Genomic DNA, 20,344 nt, shown 5'->3' with positions numbered 1-20,344 from the left:
AGGAGTATTAAGATTAAAATACAACTGGATTAAAACGTTTTAAGAATAATACTTGATCTACAGGTTTATTTAAAATGGTTGTGTGTGTGATGTTCTGCTACAGTGTTATCATTCAGTCATGGGTGGGTATTATATATATATCAGCCATTTGTTCCAGGGGAAGGAACCTCCTGTTCTTCCACCCCAGAGAGAGAGAGAGAGAGAGAGAGAGAGAGCTGTGAACTGTAATGATTTTACTAGACCAGAAATGAGCAACCTAAACCACTTGGGCCTCATTATGGGTTTACGTTAGCACACTTTATGTCGTGGACATAAAAGATCAAGCTATTTTTGTAAATATATTTTAAACAAAACACACATAACAAGCTGTTTTGTGTGCAATTATTGAGGAGAAAGGAAACAGGAGCCAACTTTAGAGGGGGGGAAAACAGCCCCGTTAAGATCTCAAACTGTTTTGTTTGAAGAGAAAGAGCAGAGGTCTCTAATTCCGAGAAGGAATGTATTACACGCCGAAACTGAAACTGCACTTTACAAGCATAAAACAGTCATTTCCCAAATATGCCTGCCATGCGCAAGAATCTAATGGCTTTTTCTGAACACCAAATTAAATATTGACTCTGTATTCATAACTGTGGTAGTTTAGATCAAAGCGACAGCTGTTGGCTTTTGTAGAGGTGAGCGCACATGAGTCTGATTAAAACAGTGGAAATAAATTATGGGATGTCAGTCCGTCATGGCCCCTGTAGGGCATCGTGTCTACCGATCATTATCCTCGCCACATACGAGACACTCGGATCTCTTCAGCTGATCAGTTCAGTAAGGCGCTGCATAATGAAGGCGAGTCAGTTTAGCAAAGAGAAAACAGCGTAATGCTCTGTTTTAAAAATACAAAATGGTGATTTACTAAATTAGTAACAGTAAATCACTGGCAGCGAATACATTAATAATAAAAATATATATAAAATCCATATATAAATGCAGGTTTGATTTCTACTTGCACTAATACTACCATAAATACAATAAAAAAAACAATAATTGACTATAGCGAATAACCTACTGAGAGCAAACGTGTGACAGAGAGACAGATGTAAAATGTAAAGTGAGTTTATGCCATTATTTTCTTGTGGAAGAAATGCAACGATAACTAATAGTGGTAAAAATGATGCTCTTCTTCTCTTTGGTGAGGAGTTTTGAAGGTAGGTGATAGCATCCACCTAAAGTGCTTCATTGAGTGTGTAACCACTACAGGCTTCGGGCCATTCTTATCCCAAAGCTCCATGTGACGTCTGCAGTCTCGTAACAATAACACATCACCTGGAGTCTTAATCGCTCTTGGAATGAGAATTAAATATAGTAAGTGCGCAGTGACGGGAGCTGGGGAGAACACACGTCCGGTCTTTACCCTCTTGGCTGAGTTCTAGGTCCTCTGTTGCTGCAAAGTTCCTCCAGGGGGCGCAGTAGCTCGTCCTCGCGCGGCCGGTAGGGTTGTGCGTAGGTGTCCTCCTCCAGGAGAATACGGTTGAGGGTGTGTTCGTAGTTGATGTGACGCCTTACCATGAGGATGTACTGATGGCCCTCTTCCAGCAGGGGGCAGTCACACTTGTTCGGCGACCACAGGTATTCCCGGTGCTCCAGACGGAAACGGTTGCGGTAGGTGTGGATGATCTGCACATCGTACCGAGTCTCTTCCCCAATGTAAAACTTCTCCAAGATCTTGGCTCTGAAGACTGATTAAGCAAGAAATAATTAAGCAAATAAATAATAACAAGGTAAGGACTCATTAGAGACATGCGGTGCCTGTCAGGAGAAAGTGAAGCGGACTGTAAAATCAAACTGGGTGGGCTACAGAACCATGTTCGGACTCACCAAAATCCCTCTGGCAATATTGTCTCTGCCTCTCACCGCGACCCTTGACCCTCCTGCATTTACCACAGTAACCTGCAAAGGAATCAGAGACAACTGATGAGTTCATGTTGTGGGGGGGGGGGTGTTTCTTCGCAGTCTGGTGGAGATGCCAGGTGGAGTTAAGCTGACGGAGACAGCGGTGCTAAGCGGTGATGAACATGTGCTGACCTGCGCCGTGCGTCTGGGGAGCGTAGCCCCGGCGCTTCTCCTCGCGCTCCAGACGAGGAGGCACGTTGAGCTGCTGCCACCGCCGAGACGGAGGCCTCGTGAGCCAGCCGCCTACAGGACCTGAGAGAGACCGTTCGCTTCATCACAAATTCGCACACTGGAAAGCCCTGCTCTAGTCCTCTACCACACACACACATTTCCCTGACCAAGTTGATCCAAAACCAACAGCCTAGCCACCCTCTGGCATTCTTCTCATTATACAATGTGTATATTAAATATGACCTGTATACCCTAATGCTCAAACAAGACTCCCTGAGACACAAACCGCTCACTGCATTGGGTGCAGAAAGAACAGGGAGTGGCCAGCATGCATTCCACTGTACTGTCAGACATGTATGCACAGATATAAGTGCACAAGGAACCTGACTGTAAAACCATTTTCTTGTCCTTTTAGAAAGAACATACTTTTTTTTATGAATCAATCTTTCTCTACCCAGATAATCAGTCTAATTTTAGTTAAGGGTGCATGAAACAGTGTTAACTGTACAATTATATGAATCTTAAAGTCACAAGTCTACTATATTTAGAGCAGTATTATGCTGCTAATGATATTTAAATTATAAGTAAGGAAGTAACAGGTCACCCCAGGCAGGCTGTTTGGTGGCTGGGGACCTGGTGGTGGTGGTGGTGGTGGTTGGTGGTGCAGAGGGCAAGAAGATGGATGTGTGGGGCTGTCGAAGTGGACTCTTCCCCCCGTGAAAGAGGGCATAGCGGTCCGGAGGCAGCCAGTACTCGTACTCTATCCCAGAATTCCTATCGGTGGACAGCACCTGTGAGCAGTTGGGTTCAGATACAAAAGAGGAAACGGTAGGTAAAATGAACTTTACATTTTACGTCGCTCCGGGCGCTGCCGACGCTCACCATAACGTGCAGGTCCTCCTGTGTGGGCCCAGCTAGGTCGAAACTCTCCCAGGTGTCCGCAGAGCGACGGTACAGCAGTTTGGTTCCAGCTACGTCGTACACACCCGGAACGCTGATCCTCCAGTTCCCATTGATCACGTACTGGGAGCGGCCGGTCTGAAGAGCTGGTGGAATCAAGATAAAGCAATTGGAACCGAGCACACAATGATCACATCGTTCTCCCTGACATTTTGACTTTAACTATGTACGCAAAGTGTACTGTTGTCTTTGCGATTAACCTTACGTTTTGCTTAGGTTATCTGGAGGGAATACTTTAATATTGACAATGTCTTAGCATTGACTAAATTAAACAAAAGTCAATACTTCTTCTTGTAAGCTGGCAAGAAATTGACAAAGCACAAGATTTAAAAACCCTTATGCTTCTGTACGTTAGTGATGATAAATACGGTGAATCTGGATACGTGACTAATCCTATCAGCAAAGCAGAAAATTAAACCAAATCAAATACACAGAACGGATATACGTTTTCACTTTGTAATGAAAAACACACATTCCTTTCCTAGCTACCAGGGAAACAGGCCTTGCTCAAACCTAAATAGTTTTTGCTGTTATCAGTCACTCTGATGTGAGTCGCCCCAGCCGGGATCATGGTGACCTCATTGTATCCAAATGGCCCTGGTGAGAGAGGCAGGTTAAAGAATAAAGCGTTATAACTCTGTAAAGAAACTCCATGTCATGCAGACACCACATTTATCAGCACATGTGCATTTACAATGGTCCTTCCTGCAGCTGTGGTCTGCACCTGCTTTGTGGCATTGAGGAACTGCAGCTCTGGCTCTAGTGGCTTTTAACCTGCTATAGAGAGCAGCACGCTGGCGTCTCACATGCTGTTATCCTACCCTCGCAAATCCAGAAGCCGAGGAGAGGAAACCCAGGCTGATCGGAAGAGCCAGACAAAGCCGGCATTATCGCCATGTTTTCCCCTCTGTAAATGCTAAGTATTTTCACTTTGCCAACGTGACGAAGTTTTTAAGGAAAGGCACTGTTCCGGCTACTGGCACTCAGAGTGTGTGTGTGTGTGTGTGTGTGTGTGTGTGTGTGTGTGTGTGTGTATATACACTCAAGTTCTTTGAAGACTTACTGTCACTACAGGAACCACACAGGTTCAGATTTCCCTGTATATGTGCCAAAACCTAAAATTGCATTTGGTTTCTGTGATACTCTACCTAAAGAGCACAGAAGCATGACTCAATATGACCCTCATTTCCTACGGGATCAATACAGTATCTATCTATCATCTATCCATCTACTTACAATGACCTACAAATGCTTGAACACAATAGTCGATTTCACGGTGAGAACTAATTTGGAGTCTCCACGGACTGCAGACACGAAAACAGTAATAAAAATGTTTCAGCTTCTGTTCTCCCTCTGCGGGGTGGCTTTTTCTCCAGCGTCATACATTAACCAAAACTGAAAACACACACTGTAAATACACACCAGGAGTGACAGAATTAAAGGGCTCAGTGCCCACATCTACAGCTGCTGGTGAAGGTGAGTTGGACATGGGAGTTTGTACTGACCAGCCTCCTGGCTTTCACTCTGGTAGATGTTGCGGTGATGGAGACACGTGGTGTTCAGCCCTCCACACACCATACAGGCATCTTCCTGCTGCTTTGATCCAAAGATTAAGTCACAGCCTGGTTTCTACACACACACACACACACGCACACAAAAACACCAGGATTAGAAACCCAATTGCAGCCTCTCCATCTAACGTGTCACCACACACCAACTTTGGATACAGTACGTCCCATCCCATTAAAAGTTAACCTGTAACCTTTTTATATAGCACAAGTATGTTCATATGAACTCCTGCCACTTTTCCATGACAAAGAAGGAGAAGAGACATCACAGTTTTGTCCACCAAACTGCAGACGTCTTTCACAAACACAGGCTCTTCATATAAGACCAGACTGTGTTTACAGCTGCCCTCTGACAGGTCTTTCAGAGACTAAAGGCCAAGGTCATCTTGAGTTTTATAAACACTCTAAAAGGGATGTGACCCTTGACCCCTAGGCAGGGTCCCACATGTGGTCTCTTCAAGCCAGCCGCAGCTGAGCGTGTCCACGTGATGGCGTGGCGGTTATGGTGAAAGACCCCGGCATGCAGGTATTTACATGGACATACCACAGACTGACCGCAGATGTGTGCCAGTGAGGCAGGAGGCAGGGGCTGCAGACCCCGGTCTGATACAGCCCAGACACAAGAAACCAGCCCAAGAACAGAGTAGCAGAGGGAGCAGACCCACACAGCAGCACATGTTGAGGAGGAGGGGCTTAGAGCAAGGGGCTCATCTTAAGAGGAGGGGCTTAGGTGGACGGGATCAGGGGAGAAGGTATAAGAAGAGGATGAAGTCAATATGGAGGTGTTCACCACAGTGTCTGCCCATTTGTCACAGAGGTGTATAATTAAACCCTCCGCTCACTGTTACGCTGACCCTCTCACACACTCCTGCATCAAGACCAAGCGAAAGTTACTCCTCCGTCATTCCTGCTCATACCCTGCTCTCTTTTGGGTTTCCTTTTCTACTCCTTTTCTTTTCTTTCATCTTTTTTTTCTTTTTCACTTAAAAGCTTGCTTACACACACACACACACACACACACACACACACACACACACACACACACACACACACACACTCCAACACCCAAGACAAGGGCATTAATCAAGGAATTTAACACATCACAGTGTGTGTGAGAGGCCCCTCTCAGGAGCAGACACACACACACACACACACACACATACAAGGTCTGTGTTTCATGCTGCATAGCGCTTTTCCTCACACTGGGTCTGGACTCAATCTAGCCCACACAGCCTGCCCCTCAGCCTTCTGTTTCACCTCCACCTCCTCCCTGTCAGACTCCTTCTGTTTCACCTCCACCTCCTCCCTGTCAGACTCCTTCTGTTTCACCTCCACCTCCTCCTTATCAGACTCCTTCTGTTTCACCTCCACCTCCTCCCTGTCAGACTCCTTCTGTTTCACCTCCACCTCCTCCCTATCAGACTCCTTTTGTTTCACCTCCACCTCCTCCCTATCAGACTCCTTCTGCTTCACCTCCACCTCCTCCCTATCAGACTCCTTCTGCTTCACCTCCACCTCCTCCACATCAGACTCCTTCTGTTTCACCTCCACCTCCTCCCTATCAGACTCCTTCTGCTTTACCTCCACCTCCTCCCTATCAGACTCCTTCTGCTTCACCTCCACCTCCTCCCTGTCAGACTCCTTCTCCATCCCCAAGTCCTTTAAGGATATTACTGACTTCACACTCCAGAAATTCACCTTTACATAATTTTTTTTACTCTTCAGAAACACAACACATATTTTCAATAAAACAAGCCCCCAAATGAAATGTTTTCACTGATCAAGGGAAACCCTTCTATTTGATACCTTTCTCCACATACATTTTAGCACTGTGTGTTTTTAATGGCAAGTGAGGGGGAGCTTAAACCTGAGAAGCTAAAATGTCTAACTACATCACAGCAGCAGCGCTGCACTAGCGGCATCGTCAGACAGACAGACCCAGGCAGAACCATCTCCAGCCCAAGCCCAGGAGGCTACAGCATGAGGAGAGGCAGGAGGCAGGAGGTGCGGCAGAAGGAGTAGGCTTGAAACAAGACGCATTGTTCGCTCCATTTGTCACTCACCAGGCATTTGCCGTTCACGCAGACGGCCCCGGGGTCCGAAGCGCAGGGTGTGCCATCCAGGACTCGCCCAAAGTTGTAGTAGAAATTGTGCCCCAAGGCCAGGCAGCTGAGCTCACAGGGGTCGGAACCTGGGAGAAGAGGGCGGGGGTAGAAACCCAGAGGGTCTTGAGCCCCGAGCTTTGAGCACTCCCGAATGGCAGAACATCTTAACCGCACACGTCTAGGCCGTGCACCGCGCCTGACTGACCTCTGTGAAACGTAGTCCACCGGTATGTCACGCCTGCCATTATGGGCCTGTCGTCGAAAGATTTGCACTGGAGTTCTCGGAAGTCTACGGATCCGGCAGGACAGTCCTGCGTGAGAGAGTCGGATCAATGTGACGGACCCAGAGACACACACGCAGCCTGCCTGAACTCGCTCAGGAGGTCTCAGTCAGTGCATCATTAATGCAGTCAGGGCTGGTCCTGCTGGTGCACTCCATAAACACCCTCATCTCTGTGGTATGACAGCTTTATTAGGGTCTATCTACAATTATGTGATACATGAAGGACCAATCAAGGTTATGTTAATCTGGAAACCTTTACCTTGGGATTACAGATCTTATACTGCCTGGGTTCACCTAAACAGGGTTCTCCAACTGGATTCCTAAAACACAGAAATACAAATGAATGAATGAATGGAACAAGGTTCATTATTAAGGGCTGCTGTAACACTCTAACAAGACATGTATTTTTATAAATTCGGTTTGCAGCACCGCTCGAGGCCTGAACGAGGCCTCGGAGGAGAGGCTTTAGCTACCTGGCGATGCAGGTACGTCTGCGGATGGACGCCCCTCCCCCGCAGGAGCGCGAGCACTCGGACCAGCCGCTCCACGAGGCCCACTCGTTCTTAAAACCCAGCTGCCGGTGCACCCTGAGTGAACGACTGGCTCCGCCCCCCTCAGCCCACCCCGCAGGCTGTGAAGCAGAGACGCAAGAGCAGGGTGTGAGACACAGCATCGGGAAATGAGACAGCGATGAGACAATAACATCGATCCCACTGCACCAAGCACAGTCCAGCTAATGTCTACTTTATAATGGGCACAAGGTAATCATGGCTTATGATAAGGAGTCCCATACAGTACCTATTGTGAATATAAATGGTTGATGTTATGGCAAGTACTACACTATGTTATAATATAAAAAAAGAAAGGGGGGCAGTGCTAATGCCCAAAGACATTTGAAATGACATAATATCAAATATCGATTTAGATCTGTATTTCTAGTGCACTGTACTAACAACTGGTGTAATGGCACATTTGAACATCTGATATCAGGCAGGATAAAAACATTTCTTGCTCACTTGCAGTGCTAGTCTGCCTGGGATGTTTGGGAAGGTATTTGTGCATTTGTGTTCCTTAGCACAGGGCAGAGGTAGCTGCATTAGCTCACTAACACAGAGGTTTCCTGTCGTCCTCCATTAGACATGCAGCATTGCTTGGTGGGCAGGGGGACCCATCGCCCTGCTGGGCATGAGATCTGCCAGCTTTAAGATCAGCCTCTGGCTTTGATCTGAGACAAACAGGCAGCTGAGACTGAGGACAGGCTGCACTTTTCAACAGGTCCCTGAGGCCACCCTGAATCCCTCACAGGAGACAGAGTCTGTGTGTGTGTGTGTGTGTGTGTGTGTGTGTGTGTGTGTGTGTGTGTGTGTGTGTGTTTGAAGGGTGTGGAAGGAAGGAGAGTACACCCTGCTGTGACTGTCAGTTAAAGGACCTCAGGCACTCCGGTTGTTTTCATGCTAAAAATAAGATATCCAAGTGCCACATAAATCTAATTTGGAGAACTTCCAAGACCCGGTGAAGAATGTAAATACGGACACAGCAACACAAAAAACGATTTAGCCCAACAACCACTACATCGAACACATATCCGAAACTTTTCCCCCGGAGGTGTGTTTCCCTGGCCCAACTCATGACTCATCTTTCATGCATACATTCATTCATGCAAGTTCTTCCAATTTAACCCTTCAATCACTCAATGCAGATGACGCAGGCACAAACCCCAGCGTACATGTTCACGTATAGCGCTGAGTACAGATACGGGTGCAACAAAACATAAGATGACCCCTTTGGACCTTCTTGCAAGAACATTTCAGCCAGAGTGATAAATATTTTTTTAGATCTTCAATCTGATTTAGCAAATTACACAAAACACTTTCCAGTGTCAAATCTTTTAAATAGTTTAAATAATCCAAAAATGTATGTGAGCTTCTGAATATGGTAAATTTTCTTAACTCGCATACAGACAATAATGTCCCAATACTTTTGCAACTGTTGATCGGCCCTGCATCATAGTTAAGATTAAAAAAAAAAGAACTTCCTCTCCACAAAGCGTTCAGTTTCTTCATGACTTCAGGGCTGTCTTGCTTGAATGGCTTGCTTCATACCACAGCATTTCAGTGGGACTCGGGTCAGGCCATTCTAAGTACAGACTGACTTCAGTTTGAGCCACTCCGTTGTTTACTCCTGGTCTCGGGATTGCCCGTCGTGCTGCAAGACCCAACCTCTTCAGAGTTTCGATCCCAGTCAAGATGTCCTGACATTCTGCTGCGGAATTTTCTCGTACATCTTGGAATTCGTCGGTCTCTCAATGACTGGAAGCCACCCAGGCCTTTAGGCAGCAGAGAAGCCCCACGCCACTGAGATTTAAGTCTGTCCTCTTGTAACCTTTTACAGATTTTATAGCTTTAGCTCTTTTTTTTCGTTCAGTTTTGACTGAATTGCACATATTACAATAGAATTCTTTTGGGAAATGCAGGTAACCAAAACTGTGCATGGAAAGGGAAGTCAAACCCACGCTTGAACCAAGGGGAACACCTGACTTCAATTACCCCTTTTTGAACAGGCAATTTATTAGATGCTCACATATACATACATCAAGGGTCTTCATTATTCAAACCATTCCTTCAATAATGGTATAATGTAAAAAGTGCAAGTTGCTTGTTGTTTTATTTGACTTTATTTTTTGTTATGACTTGGATGATGATCAGATCCTATTTTAGGAATCATCCATGCAGAAATCCAGATAATCCAAAAGGATTTACGAAGGCTTTTTTTTTTTGCAACTGAAAAACCTTCAAAAGGTAGGAGGAGTCAACATCCAATTAAATATCCATCAAAGGGATGAAGATAAGTGAATGAGTGAGCTCTGAAGTCCATGACCTTAGCTAGCCTCTTAATCTGCAGAGAACAACACCCTGATAGTGAGTGACAGGAAGCATGTAGGTCTGACTGTGGAAAGTGAAGATTACGTGACTACACCGACGTTGCCGCTGCTGAGATTAACGACCGAGGTCCATCACGTTCCGTCACCGAGTGACCTGAAAGTGGCCTCAACGCAGGGCCAAAGATTCAAATTAGTGCTGATAGCAGCTCACTGTGGGGTCAGTGGAGCAAGACGGACCTAATGAAACTGACCTTTAACCTCAGAATGGCAGTTTTTGCCCTGAGACAATGTAGCAGGAGAAATGTTGACTCTTCTGAGAAAGAATCTGGGTGTGAGTCAAGTCTCACACTGTAGGGCACTCCTTTGGGCTGGGCAATACATTGTGCACGTACAGTAATCACAATATAGGACTTTTACTTTCCAAGACCTTAGCCAATGTGAGAACTTGCCTTCCATGTATATAAATTGCATAAAGATAAAATGATTGCTGATAAAAATAAAAAAATAAAATAACAAAAAGCTTTGAAATGTACTGTATAATGTGTATAGATTATATTTATTTATCTCTCCCTTCTCTGGTTCATGGTAATTGGACTGCTAAATTTAAGTTATAATACTTAATACAACTGTAACTTCATAAACAAAAATGTGTATTTTTTATTACTACTTACAAAGAGTCAATTGTGCCAGTAGGATAAGCAGAGAGCCCTGACCACCAGACTTGAACACCAGTGGAATGGTACTAACACTGCCTGTTGGAGAACAGCCTGGACCTCCTAGCAGAGCAACATGACTGCGTGGGGGCCAGAGGACATTAAGGGTTCAGCAGTAAAATTCAAAGGTCTGCATGCAGCCCCTCCTCCAGATGCCCCAGATGTCTAGCACTTAAGGTGGAAAGGGCAGAAGTGCACTTCCCTTGTAACATACACTCCGACTCGTACGTGCAGGGTACGGACATAACCACGTTCAGGAGAGAAGGAATACGTCCTGGGTGCTGAAAGGGCTAAAGCAGCCCATTAAGCTAGTGGGTGATGACATTGAAGCAAACAGAGGCTGAAGGGTTTCTTCAGCAGAACCCTGTCCGTGATGGTTATAGAAACGGCGCTGAAAGATGTCAGTGACATGACAAATACGGCACGGCGCACGAGTTAAACAGAGCCACCGAGAGGGAAACACGCCAATCAGAATATTCTATTACCACACACACCACTACGCAAACAATCCCCTTCAGCTCAACGTTCACATGGTCTGACAGGGGACTTAATCTTTTTATACAAGATCCAATATCACGAAATTGCCCTACATATAACACAGACGTAAAGTAACGTGGGGTATTTGTGCTGCTGCGCCTACATGATGCAGAGTTGCTGTGCAGAATCAACCTGTGCCACTCGGACCTGGCGGACGCATTTAGACCTTTTAATGAGGGGCGAATCTGAGCAAAGAAAGGGAACAGGTGTTGTCTTACGTGCTGGGACAAAACTTGGGACGCCAACAGGGTAACGACGCTGAGGGCTTGGCACAGAGTCAGTTTCCTAGAGACAAACAAAACAAACAATGTATGTAAGTTACAACCGTCAACATAGTGACCGAGGGGAGACGTCAGTCGGAGGGGAGAGAATGTGGATGCTGACGTCTTACTTAACAATAGTGTGTTGGCCCCCGGGTCGCAGGGCTACCATTAATAACAACAAAGCCTTGCTGGACCTGCCGGGACAGTGGGGCCCCGAGGGCGGACAAGTCAAGGTCAGGAATGGTCTCCACATACGTACGATCATTAACTCCCAAACTCTAAAAGAGGGCAGCTCTGCAGTCTCCCAGTATCTCTGCAGTCTCCCAGTATCTCTGCAGTCTCCCAGTATCTCTGCAGTCCACCCAACACATAATTTCTTGATTTAGTGAAATGCTCACATTCTGTTCTGGATGTCTTTATTTGCAGATGTCTGTAATAACCAGCCTGGTTCCTGCAAATGAACCCAGGAGCACTGAGTACTGCACATGGAATATGACTCACCGAGTTAGTAGTTTCCCATAAACTCTTTTACAATTGGGGAAATACCCTTCGCTTTCTTACTGGCAATGATGTTATTGCACATTTAACAATCAGTGGCAACAATCAGAAAATTAAAAGCACCTCCTTTTCCCCAATTATGGGAGACTGATCATAGGCTAGCCTTCACTAGGAAGCATGCTAATTCTTGCTTGGTTGTTATCTTTCCACTGTGTTCAAACTGTCCCACACCAAAGCAGTAGCCACACCACCCAACTAAATTATGCATATCTCCCCAACTATTAAACAATTTTAACAAAGTATTCAAATAAGTTCAGAGGAATTGGAAGATGCCACTCCATGTTTGCTAAAGCAACACAACTGTAAAGGACATGAACCTCAGGTTCACACAGATGTCTGCCATTCTTCAAATCACAAAAAAAGGTTCCTATAATTTACCAAACCTGTACTTCGTTGCACTAATTGGCTGCATATTGACTTTACCCAGAGTCACCCGAGGTACACAAAACACTGAGTGCAGGTTGGGTGTCTATGATGAAAACCACAACACCATAATATGCAGTGGTATGTCCTAAATATTTAAAATGAGGTCAAAGGCTTCCTCGGGTCACAGGACCTGCTGTTTACAGGCTGTGGTGAGATCACAAATCAACATGTTTATGTAAATAACATTAGATAAGTGTAAGGTATTTTAATGACAAGAGATGCTTATGTGACCCCAGCACCAACTGTGTGCTCTATGTGAGACAATCTATATACTGCTGCAATACTGAAAATTTCCTCATGTGGGATAATAAACGACTTTCTTATCTTATCTTATAGAGATACCAATAACTCTGACCAGTGTGATATATATGCTTATGTACTACGGTTTGACATACCAGAGCAACAGGAAGAAAACTGAACCTATTTATACTTCTAACCATTGTCTCCTATGCAATACCAAAATTTACAGGCTACTTAAATTCAGTCATGCAAAAGGACTTTGTGTCTGAGAAATGTGATTTGCCCCATACTCCAAAATGTAAGCATCTTTCCTGTTAAGATGAAGCAATCATATCTCTGCACACTCCACTAGCACATGAGTGTTTTCTACCTGATAAAGTACAAACTCTATGGCAAAAAACACAGGATACTGAACATAAACTTGGGAAAAGGAAATAAATGCATACAAGGATTTACTGATCACTCCCTGTGCTATCTTAACTAGAAGAGTAAAACAGGTCCATGAGTTTGTGGTCATAACAAAGAGCACATGTGACAGCCTCTAAAGAAATACTGAGTTGTGGATTGAAGTACATGGTTTCTCTACTGCTTTGCCACGCTATGAAAGAACTATACCCGAGACTAAAATAAGTACACTTACCTGTCGTTTGGATCTGGCATCCTTAGTTGTTTGGCAAGCGTAACACAATGACACAAAATCTCTGATATACAATTCATGAAACATTTGATAAAATATTGTCCGGGAACTGTTTGGTCCCAAGTGTCTTTTCTCTCAAACAAACGTTACACTTGATTCTATCCATGATCAAAGATCTTGCTCTCTGATCATCGACCAAATCGAATCCAAAAGTCCAGATCTTCACACATCTCGGTCATCCCAAAACGTGTAAAACAAAGAGCCCGATACCCAAAGATCACTTGTAACAGTAAAGCGGATTTGTTCAAATGTAATATGACTGTTATAACCACACGTCCTATGAAGAGACAGATGATGTGGAATGAGATATCAGGTGCGCTCCACGCAGACGGCACCACACTCCTTAACCGTTAAATGGGTCATCAAATAGGTTCGTCGTTTTCAGAGAAAGCCTACGACATGTTGGCTTTAAATGCTCCTCAGCCAGGTGTCTCTCTGGGACGGTGGCCTTGAAGTCTACCTGGCCTTCACCGTTATCGAGATCTTCACAAAATCATTTGTTCTCCTCACTCGGATCCTGTGGCACTTTAAAATTTGGCACGTTTATTCTCTTTAAACAACTTAATCCTCTCGGGGCTTCAGACTGGGTCACGGGTCGGTTCCGTTTGTGCGGTGCAGGTGGCGGGATATCACCTGAGAAGTAGTTACATATAAATAACAATAAATTGGTGCACTAATGTAGTTTTAACTAGATACCTTCACAAATGTAACACACTGGATTTCAATGTGATACATCTGAGGGCTAAACAAGTGAAGCTTTTTTCAAAATCATAATCTATATACATGCGCTGCACATGATAAATAAGAGGGTAAATATGTAATATTTACTAATGCTACATAATGATATTACACAAAATAATATGAAAGGATAAACCGGCATAACTTGCAGCTCATCAGCTTTGCATATATTATAACACAAATAAAATGCGCTTTGCATATTTCCTACGTAAAACCGAATCTACCTAAGAAAATACAGTTCAAGGGGCGAATACACAGAGGGGAGAAGGCAGCTTTATTAAGACAGGTAAATAACTTTTGCGATAGCTAGGACTGACCTGAGATCTCCGTCTGTGATCGCAGTCTAACCCTCACGTGCAGCCTCACGGTTTCAGCGCAGCGCGCTACTTACACCTGAAGTTCGTCTCGTCGCGCTCGCATTCCATCGAATGCTACTGGACACGCCCCTTCGAACGCGGCTTGGCCAATGGCGAGTGTGAATCATCTCTGCATGAATCAAAGCAAACACGGACTGCATTAATGAATTTTGGACCGTGCGTCTCAGTCTACCTAAACTGAAGAACTAGGCGCGAAACTATTTATCTAAGAGTGACGAACAGAATCTGACACAACACATCTTAATGCTGTGGCTGCAGTATATTTACCATACCATACACACAAAATGTTAATCAGGTAACAGTGGGGAAAGAGAGATGTAGCTATTATAAAATAAATCAGCGTGACATACATGCAGCAGATTTTTGCAGGAATCAGTTACATGACAGATTCATATATTTCCATTTGAATCCATTTTTAAAGTACCAAAACTAACCACAGGCACCTTAGAAACAAGCAGTCACTGAAGTTTTGGCAGGTGTTATAACCAAGCACTTTGGCAGGCCTGATCTCTGACCATGGAAACCGTTCCCAAAATAGCCCATATCAACCACGATACCCCATCAGCTGCACTCCCCCACTATTGTTATGTCCCTGGTCTGAAGGCTGTGTATGAAAACAAGACTAAGTGTTAAAGTGTGTCTCCAGTGCACAACTGCCTAGGGGCCCCCCGGGGGCCTCAGCTGACCTGTTTCAGCTTGCAGGGACATTTTCTGCAACAAGTGTACCACGTCTTTAGTCTCCACAGCGTGAAATACCTGCAGCAAATACCATTATCATCAACGGTGGGACATATGGATGTAGGAAAAACTCATACGAAGATGACGGCTGTTGCGTCACGGCTGATTAAAGAGCGCAGCCCCATGAGGAAGGCCTCTGTCATCAGCCCCCACAATTAAGTGTTTATAGATAAATCTTAACGATAATTACATCTTACAACTACAGAGCGGGTACATTTACAGAAATTCCTGTGGAAATAAATGCCTGCCTGTGCATCCTCAGGCATGTGATAGTGGCACGAGTGTGTGCATGTATGAGGGTGTGGTATCGTGTCTCATACAGCTGTCATCAGAGGGCTGGCGCTATGTCCAGCAGTGGTCTACCTTATCGGTCCTCACAAGAACAAGAAAAGAACACATCAGTGGTGGTGGCATTTAAGAGATGGCTTAATGCTGATTCAGGTCAGCTACATTTTGAATAGACTAAATCTGTGGCTTACTAAGTCCTAAAACATGTATTGGCAATGAAATGAAAAGGTTATATTTATCTCAGTATCAATCATGGTTGCTTATGATCCTGAAACAAACCGATCGGTCTTTCAGTCTGTCAGGGGTAAGTCACACAAGCGCCACAATGCAGGTCATTTAAATGTAGTAGATGAGATGAATACCACGCTAGTCTAATAACGGCAGAGTCTGCGTGTGTGGAGAGCTAATCCTCCAGAAGCCAACACTGACGGGTGTCCTCACCTTGTGACACGAGGAACAGAATCCTTCCAAAAGCGTCCCAGCACAAAGATCTGGACCGCTGGCAGGGGCTGAGCGTTTCACCTTGATGGTGTGGTATATGTTCCTCTCCACCGTGCTGACACCTTCAACGTTCTCCTCATAGTTAGTCTGTGCATCATCTGGGGATGTGACCCTTGTACCTCGATTGCTGTGGGCTGAGTGCAAACTTAACAAAGGCACTTTTTAGACACATGGGATTAACACTAGTGATATTTTAAATTCTTAATAGACATAGCTTGTTTTGTGGTCCTGGAAGATCAGATAGACCAAATGAAAGAGAAAGGGATTGGTAATCTTGTGAGACGAGGCCATCACATTCACATCACATGCACGTCACATGTAAATCACATGCGCATCACACACACTCTTGCTACAGGCACATGCCATCACTCTCTCATCTCAAGGTCTAATGGTGGGTGTGCTAGAGAGGTGGCAGATAATATCCAACCTTGTGTTTGCTAGGTAGGACGGAGCTCCCCCCTCTGATAACATTCTTTGTAAAGTTGAAGCATCCTGCAATTCTCATAATGACAGGAGCGCCGGAGGTCCACAGGACACAGAAGTTCGGATTCATTTAGCAACACAGCTTGTTAAGTGCCGGGTGCCAAAACAGAGAAACAGGCATAAATTGCCTCAGCTTCAGAAACACTTACCAAATGCCAAGCCAATCACAAACAACTGAGAGTTTATAAACTCCTGACGTTAACTGGAATGGTTTGTAAACACACTGCCTGAAACACTTCCAGGACACCAGCCTGTTTCGTGAGCATACCTCAAATCACAGATCGAACAGGAGAAAACATGCCCTTTAAAAACTATCTGAACCCACTTCTTGTATTAAAATCCACAAAGCAAACCCAGCAAGTAATCAAGACACATATTTGAAGTGTGGGTGGAATACCTCCCATTTATTCATGCAGGATTCCAGCACACTTTTATATTTGCCACTTACAGAGTAGCAAACCATCAGAGGAGAACACGTGTTAGATGTTTTGCAGAGACCTGCAGGAAGCAGCTCCTCTCTTCAGCTACTGCATTACCGGAACATTCTCAGGAATAACAGTTATTAGCAACACAAGTGTGCCTTTTTCTTGTACCTCCAACAACACACACATTTATGGTTTACAGAGGCACCATGGAACGTCTAACTAAGGTACTTTTTTGGTGAAACAGAATATCGTGAGATATCAGCAATGGAAAAACATTTTAACCCACACATTTAAAAACAAGAACTAATGAATAAATAAAAATATTAAATAAATGACCAACCTTGTTTAAGAAAAGTATTGAATTGTCACTCTGTATAAAGATAAGAAACAATGTTTAGAAGCTGCTTAGTAGCTGAAACGTCCTCAGATTCTCAAAGCCCCACTGGACAGCAGATGTGCAGCATTTTTCCCATTCACATAAGTTACAAATATGCACAAGCGTCAGGACAGAAGAGACGTGAGACAAGGCAGCAGAAGGGCTTGTGGGAAACAACATTTTCAGTTTTAGATCTAAAAACATCCGCCTGGTTCTGGTGCATGCCAACCACAGTTAAATTTTTTACATTGTTTCCTTCGTAAAAGGCGTTAAAAATAATAGATTTCCTCCTGGTCATTTTTATAACACCGTCTGCTCAGGGAGAGTGTTAGCGATGTTACTTTAAGCCACATAAAGGACTGGATGTCAGAGGATGGGGGAATGCAAGAGCTCTGACTCTGGGGTTTGTGTACTTGAGTGGCACAGTAGTTGGAGATGGAGGAATATCTCTATAGATGCATGTGTACACATACACACATGGTCAGAATCAGCTGTCCACTGTGTCTGATGAGGCCACTTACCCGGGGAGTTGGGGGGTGGGGTTTGTCACGCAGACTAAAAAGCTTATAAACACAGCTGCTCATTGACTCAACACCAAAGCCCTGATGTCCCTGATTACTGTCACACTGCATGAGAGTGCATGTGTCCGCATGTAAGGACAGTGACAACTCAAAGGACCAGTGTTTTGATCACTAATGAGGCAAAGCTGATGGCAGCTAACGCAGTTTGGGAAACCGGAGAAAAATAAGTAAAGGATGGTTAAAGCATCCTTTGATGCTTTGGTCATGACACAGCTGTTAGACTGCCACAGACTGCTGAGAGAAAATAGTGTTTAAGATGGAATTAAATTAACAATTCATATCTAAACTAATATACTGGGGGCATGCAGTGCTACACCACTACAAGAACAGTGTGCCTCTGACGTGGAAGAGGTGAATGCAATTAAGACACATATGGGAGACACTTATGTTGGTTAGTCACATCTTTCGAAGCAAACATCTGTCCATAAATCTAAGGCCTTGGGTGGGGAAGGTGTCAAAATACTGTTGTACAGAGTTCAACGTTTCCAGGACAAGCATATTTCTGGCTTCTAACCACCTGATCTGATGTGTATGCCCATGATTAGGTTTTAAACAAATCAGTGTAATTCAATCCAAGAATGGAAGCCAGAAGCAAAACACAATGTGTGAGACGAAGCATCTGTCATTAATGTATGTGACTGCATCAAATTTATGGCTGGGCCAAGCAATTGGAGACACCCCATGAATGGTATAACGGCTTCCATGTTAGCCCTACACTGTATCGCAGTAATTTCCTGAGCTCTTCCATGGAGAAACAACAGGTGTGAGAGCAAGACTAAAGTCTAAAATGGTAGCTCTGGTCCAGTAGCCTGCATATTTCCACACCTACTCACTCTCTCTGTGGACCTTTAACCTTTTGCCTTATAAATTGGCTGTTAAATGAGTGAGGACACCTGTGGAATGCATAAGCCTTAGATGTCACTTCGGAACTGTTTACTTCCCTCTCAGACAGGCATCAATCTGAACGGCCTCTAGACTTTAGTGGCCATCCACAGGGTTTAAGATTAGGCCTGCTGTCTAGAACACCAAAGTGAATAATTAGTTACAAATTGGGTGGGTTCAAAAGAAACAAAAAAAAAAAAACCAACCAAAGACAAGGGTATTGCTTTCCTCATTCGCTCTACAATGCAAACTGCTTGTAAGATTGTAAGAAGAAACTGCGAGTTAAATACAGATATCTTAAAATGACTAATACTGCACAGCATTTGTGCAGTGGAAGCTGCATAAACCCATACATGGAGCTTGGATGAATGTAAATAATTACCTAAGCTCACGCTTGTTTTGGTTGTGGTTTTCTTTTTTCTTTACATTTGGGATAAATGTCCTTGCTATAATAACATGCATTTGTCCGTGTCTTTGTAATGTATTTGTTAAATGCAGGTGACATAAGCAAAGAGTATCTTGCAGAAGGACAGAGCTTAGAAGGGTGTGCGCTTAATATGTCTTTTAAAAATGACTTTCAAATGAAGTTAACTGCAGTACACAGCAGACTGCAGGTTTGGCAACTGAGAGTGAGAGTGGGTTGTAATTGATGAGAATGAGAGGGACATAGAGGGACAGGAAATCGTGACTGAACGCAAGAGAACATGGGATTTATTATTATATTACCAATATAACTCAAATTACTCTAATATGAACCCACCACTACACCCCCTGATGTCGCAAAGAAGCTAGTAGTGCGTTAACGAGCACAGGATTGCCATTGGCTGAGACGTGTTTGTGGGCGGGGACTGATCCTAGAGCAGTAGCCTACACTGTTAAGGCGTTATCCCAGTAGACTCGTACAGCATCTGTGCGCTAAATCTGTTCTCTCCGTCTCCCTCACTGTACCTGACGTCTAAGGCTGTCTTTTACGTTTTAAACTCAAATTATTTAAGTACCATACAAATACATGTCATTTTCTAAGGATTTTTTTTGTGGTGATTAGATACGTGCAACTTGGCTTTACTGAAAACTGAATGACTCCTGTAAAACTGGATATTTACAGTCCTGAACCTGACACAAGGTCTGAACTGTCAAACAGTCCTTCCTCAGTGTACCATAACCAAAGAAGGTCTTGTTTAAAGAAATGCAACTCCCCGCGTGAGTTCAGGAGTGCTGCTGTCCAAGGCACCCAAAGCGGAACCAAGTCTGAGTGGACTTCTTTGCCGTCTCACAACAGAAAACAACCACCACCGTGACCCAGAGCTGATTACCTTCATTAAAAAACCAAGTCCTGTAATCGCAATCCCCCCCCCCCTATAAAACTCTAAACCTGTTTTGCTGATATTGAGCTTCACGCATGTCGCAAACACTTCCAGTTATTCGTCGGAATAAATGTACACCAATAAGGTTCAAAGCATGTTAATAAAATGGGATTATATGATGGGAGAGAGAGTCCACGTACAAAGCCGAGCGGATGAGCGTGTAGGCCTACGTGGCTCTCGGTGTCCTAACGTATCATTACCGGGTTACCTGTGTTTTCACATCCATGACCTGAACTGCTGTACCACTC

The 20,344-nt window shown here is 44.3% G+C and overlaps 1 protein-coding gene across 1 annotated transcript; it reads right to left on the bottom strand.

Moving 5' to 3' along the window:
- Positions 1-51: 51 nt before the first annotated feature.
- Positions 52-16,627, bottom strand: adamtsl5 (ADAMTS like 5). Its single transcript, XM_076997466.1, has 15 exons — positions 15,926-16,627; positions 14,399-14,567; positions 13,287-13,976; positions 11,378-11,444; positions 7,502-7,659; positions 7,288-7,348; positions 6,951-7,056; positions 6,704-6,831; positions 4,578-4,701; positions 3,586-3,669; positions 2,995-3,158; positions 2,717-2,903; positions 2,074-2,193; positions 1,867-1,938; positions 52-1,727 (listed from the first exon to the last, which is right to left on the bottom strand). The coding sequence occupies exons 3-15, from the start codon at positions 13,361-13,363 to the stop codon at positions 1,399-1,401; spliced, it is 1,677 nt and encodes a 558-aa protein (XP_076853581.1). The 5' UTR covers positions 13,364-13,976; positions 14,399-14,567; positions 15,926-16,627; the 3' UTR covers positions 52-1,398.
- Between the last annotated feature and the right edge of the window lie 3,717 nt (positions 16,628-20,344).

The sequence above is a fragment of the Brachyhypopomus gauderio genome, chromosome 1 (genome assembly GCF_052324685.1).
Source record: "Brachyhypopomus gauderio isolate BG-103 chromosome 1, BGAUD_0.2, whole genome shotgun sequence".
Lineage (NCBI taxonomy): Eukaryota > Metazoa > Chordata > Actinopteri > Gymnotiformes > Hypopomidae > Brachyhypopomus > Brachyhypopomus gauderio.
Note: the sequence above shows the minus strand (reverse complement) of the source record. Positions and strands in the feature narration are given on the sequence as shown.

Excerpts from the sequence above, each read along its gene's own strand:
- adamtsl5 (XM_076997466.1), bottom strand. The coding sequence starts at position 13,363 with ATGAATTGTATATCAGAGATTTTGTGTCATTGTGTTACGCTTGCCAAA. Across the intron at positions 7,349-7,501 it reads AGACGTACCTGCATCGCCAG|GAATCCAGTTGGAGAACCCT; the intron begins GTAGCTAAAGCC and ends TCTGTGTTTTAG. Across the intron at positions 1,939-2,073 it reads TCCCCAGACGCACGGCGCAG|GTTACTGTGGTAAATGCAGG; the intron begins GTCAGCACATGT and ends ATTCCTTTGCAG.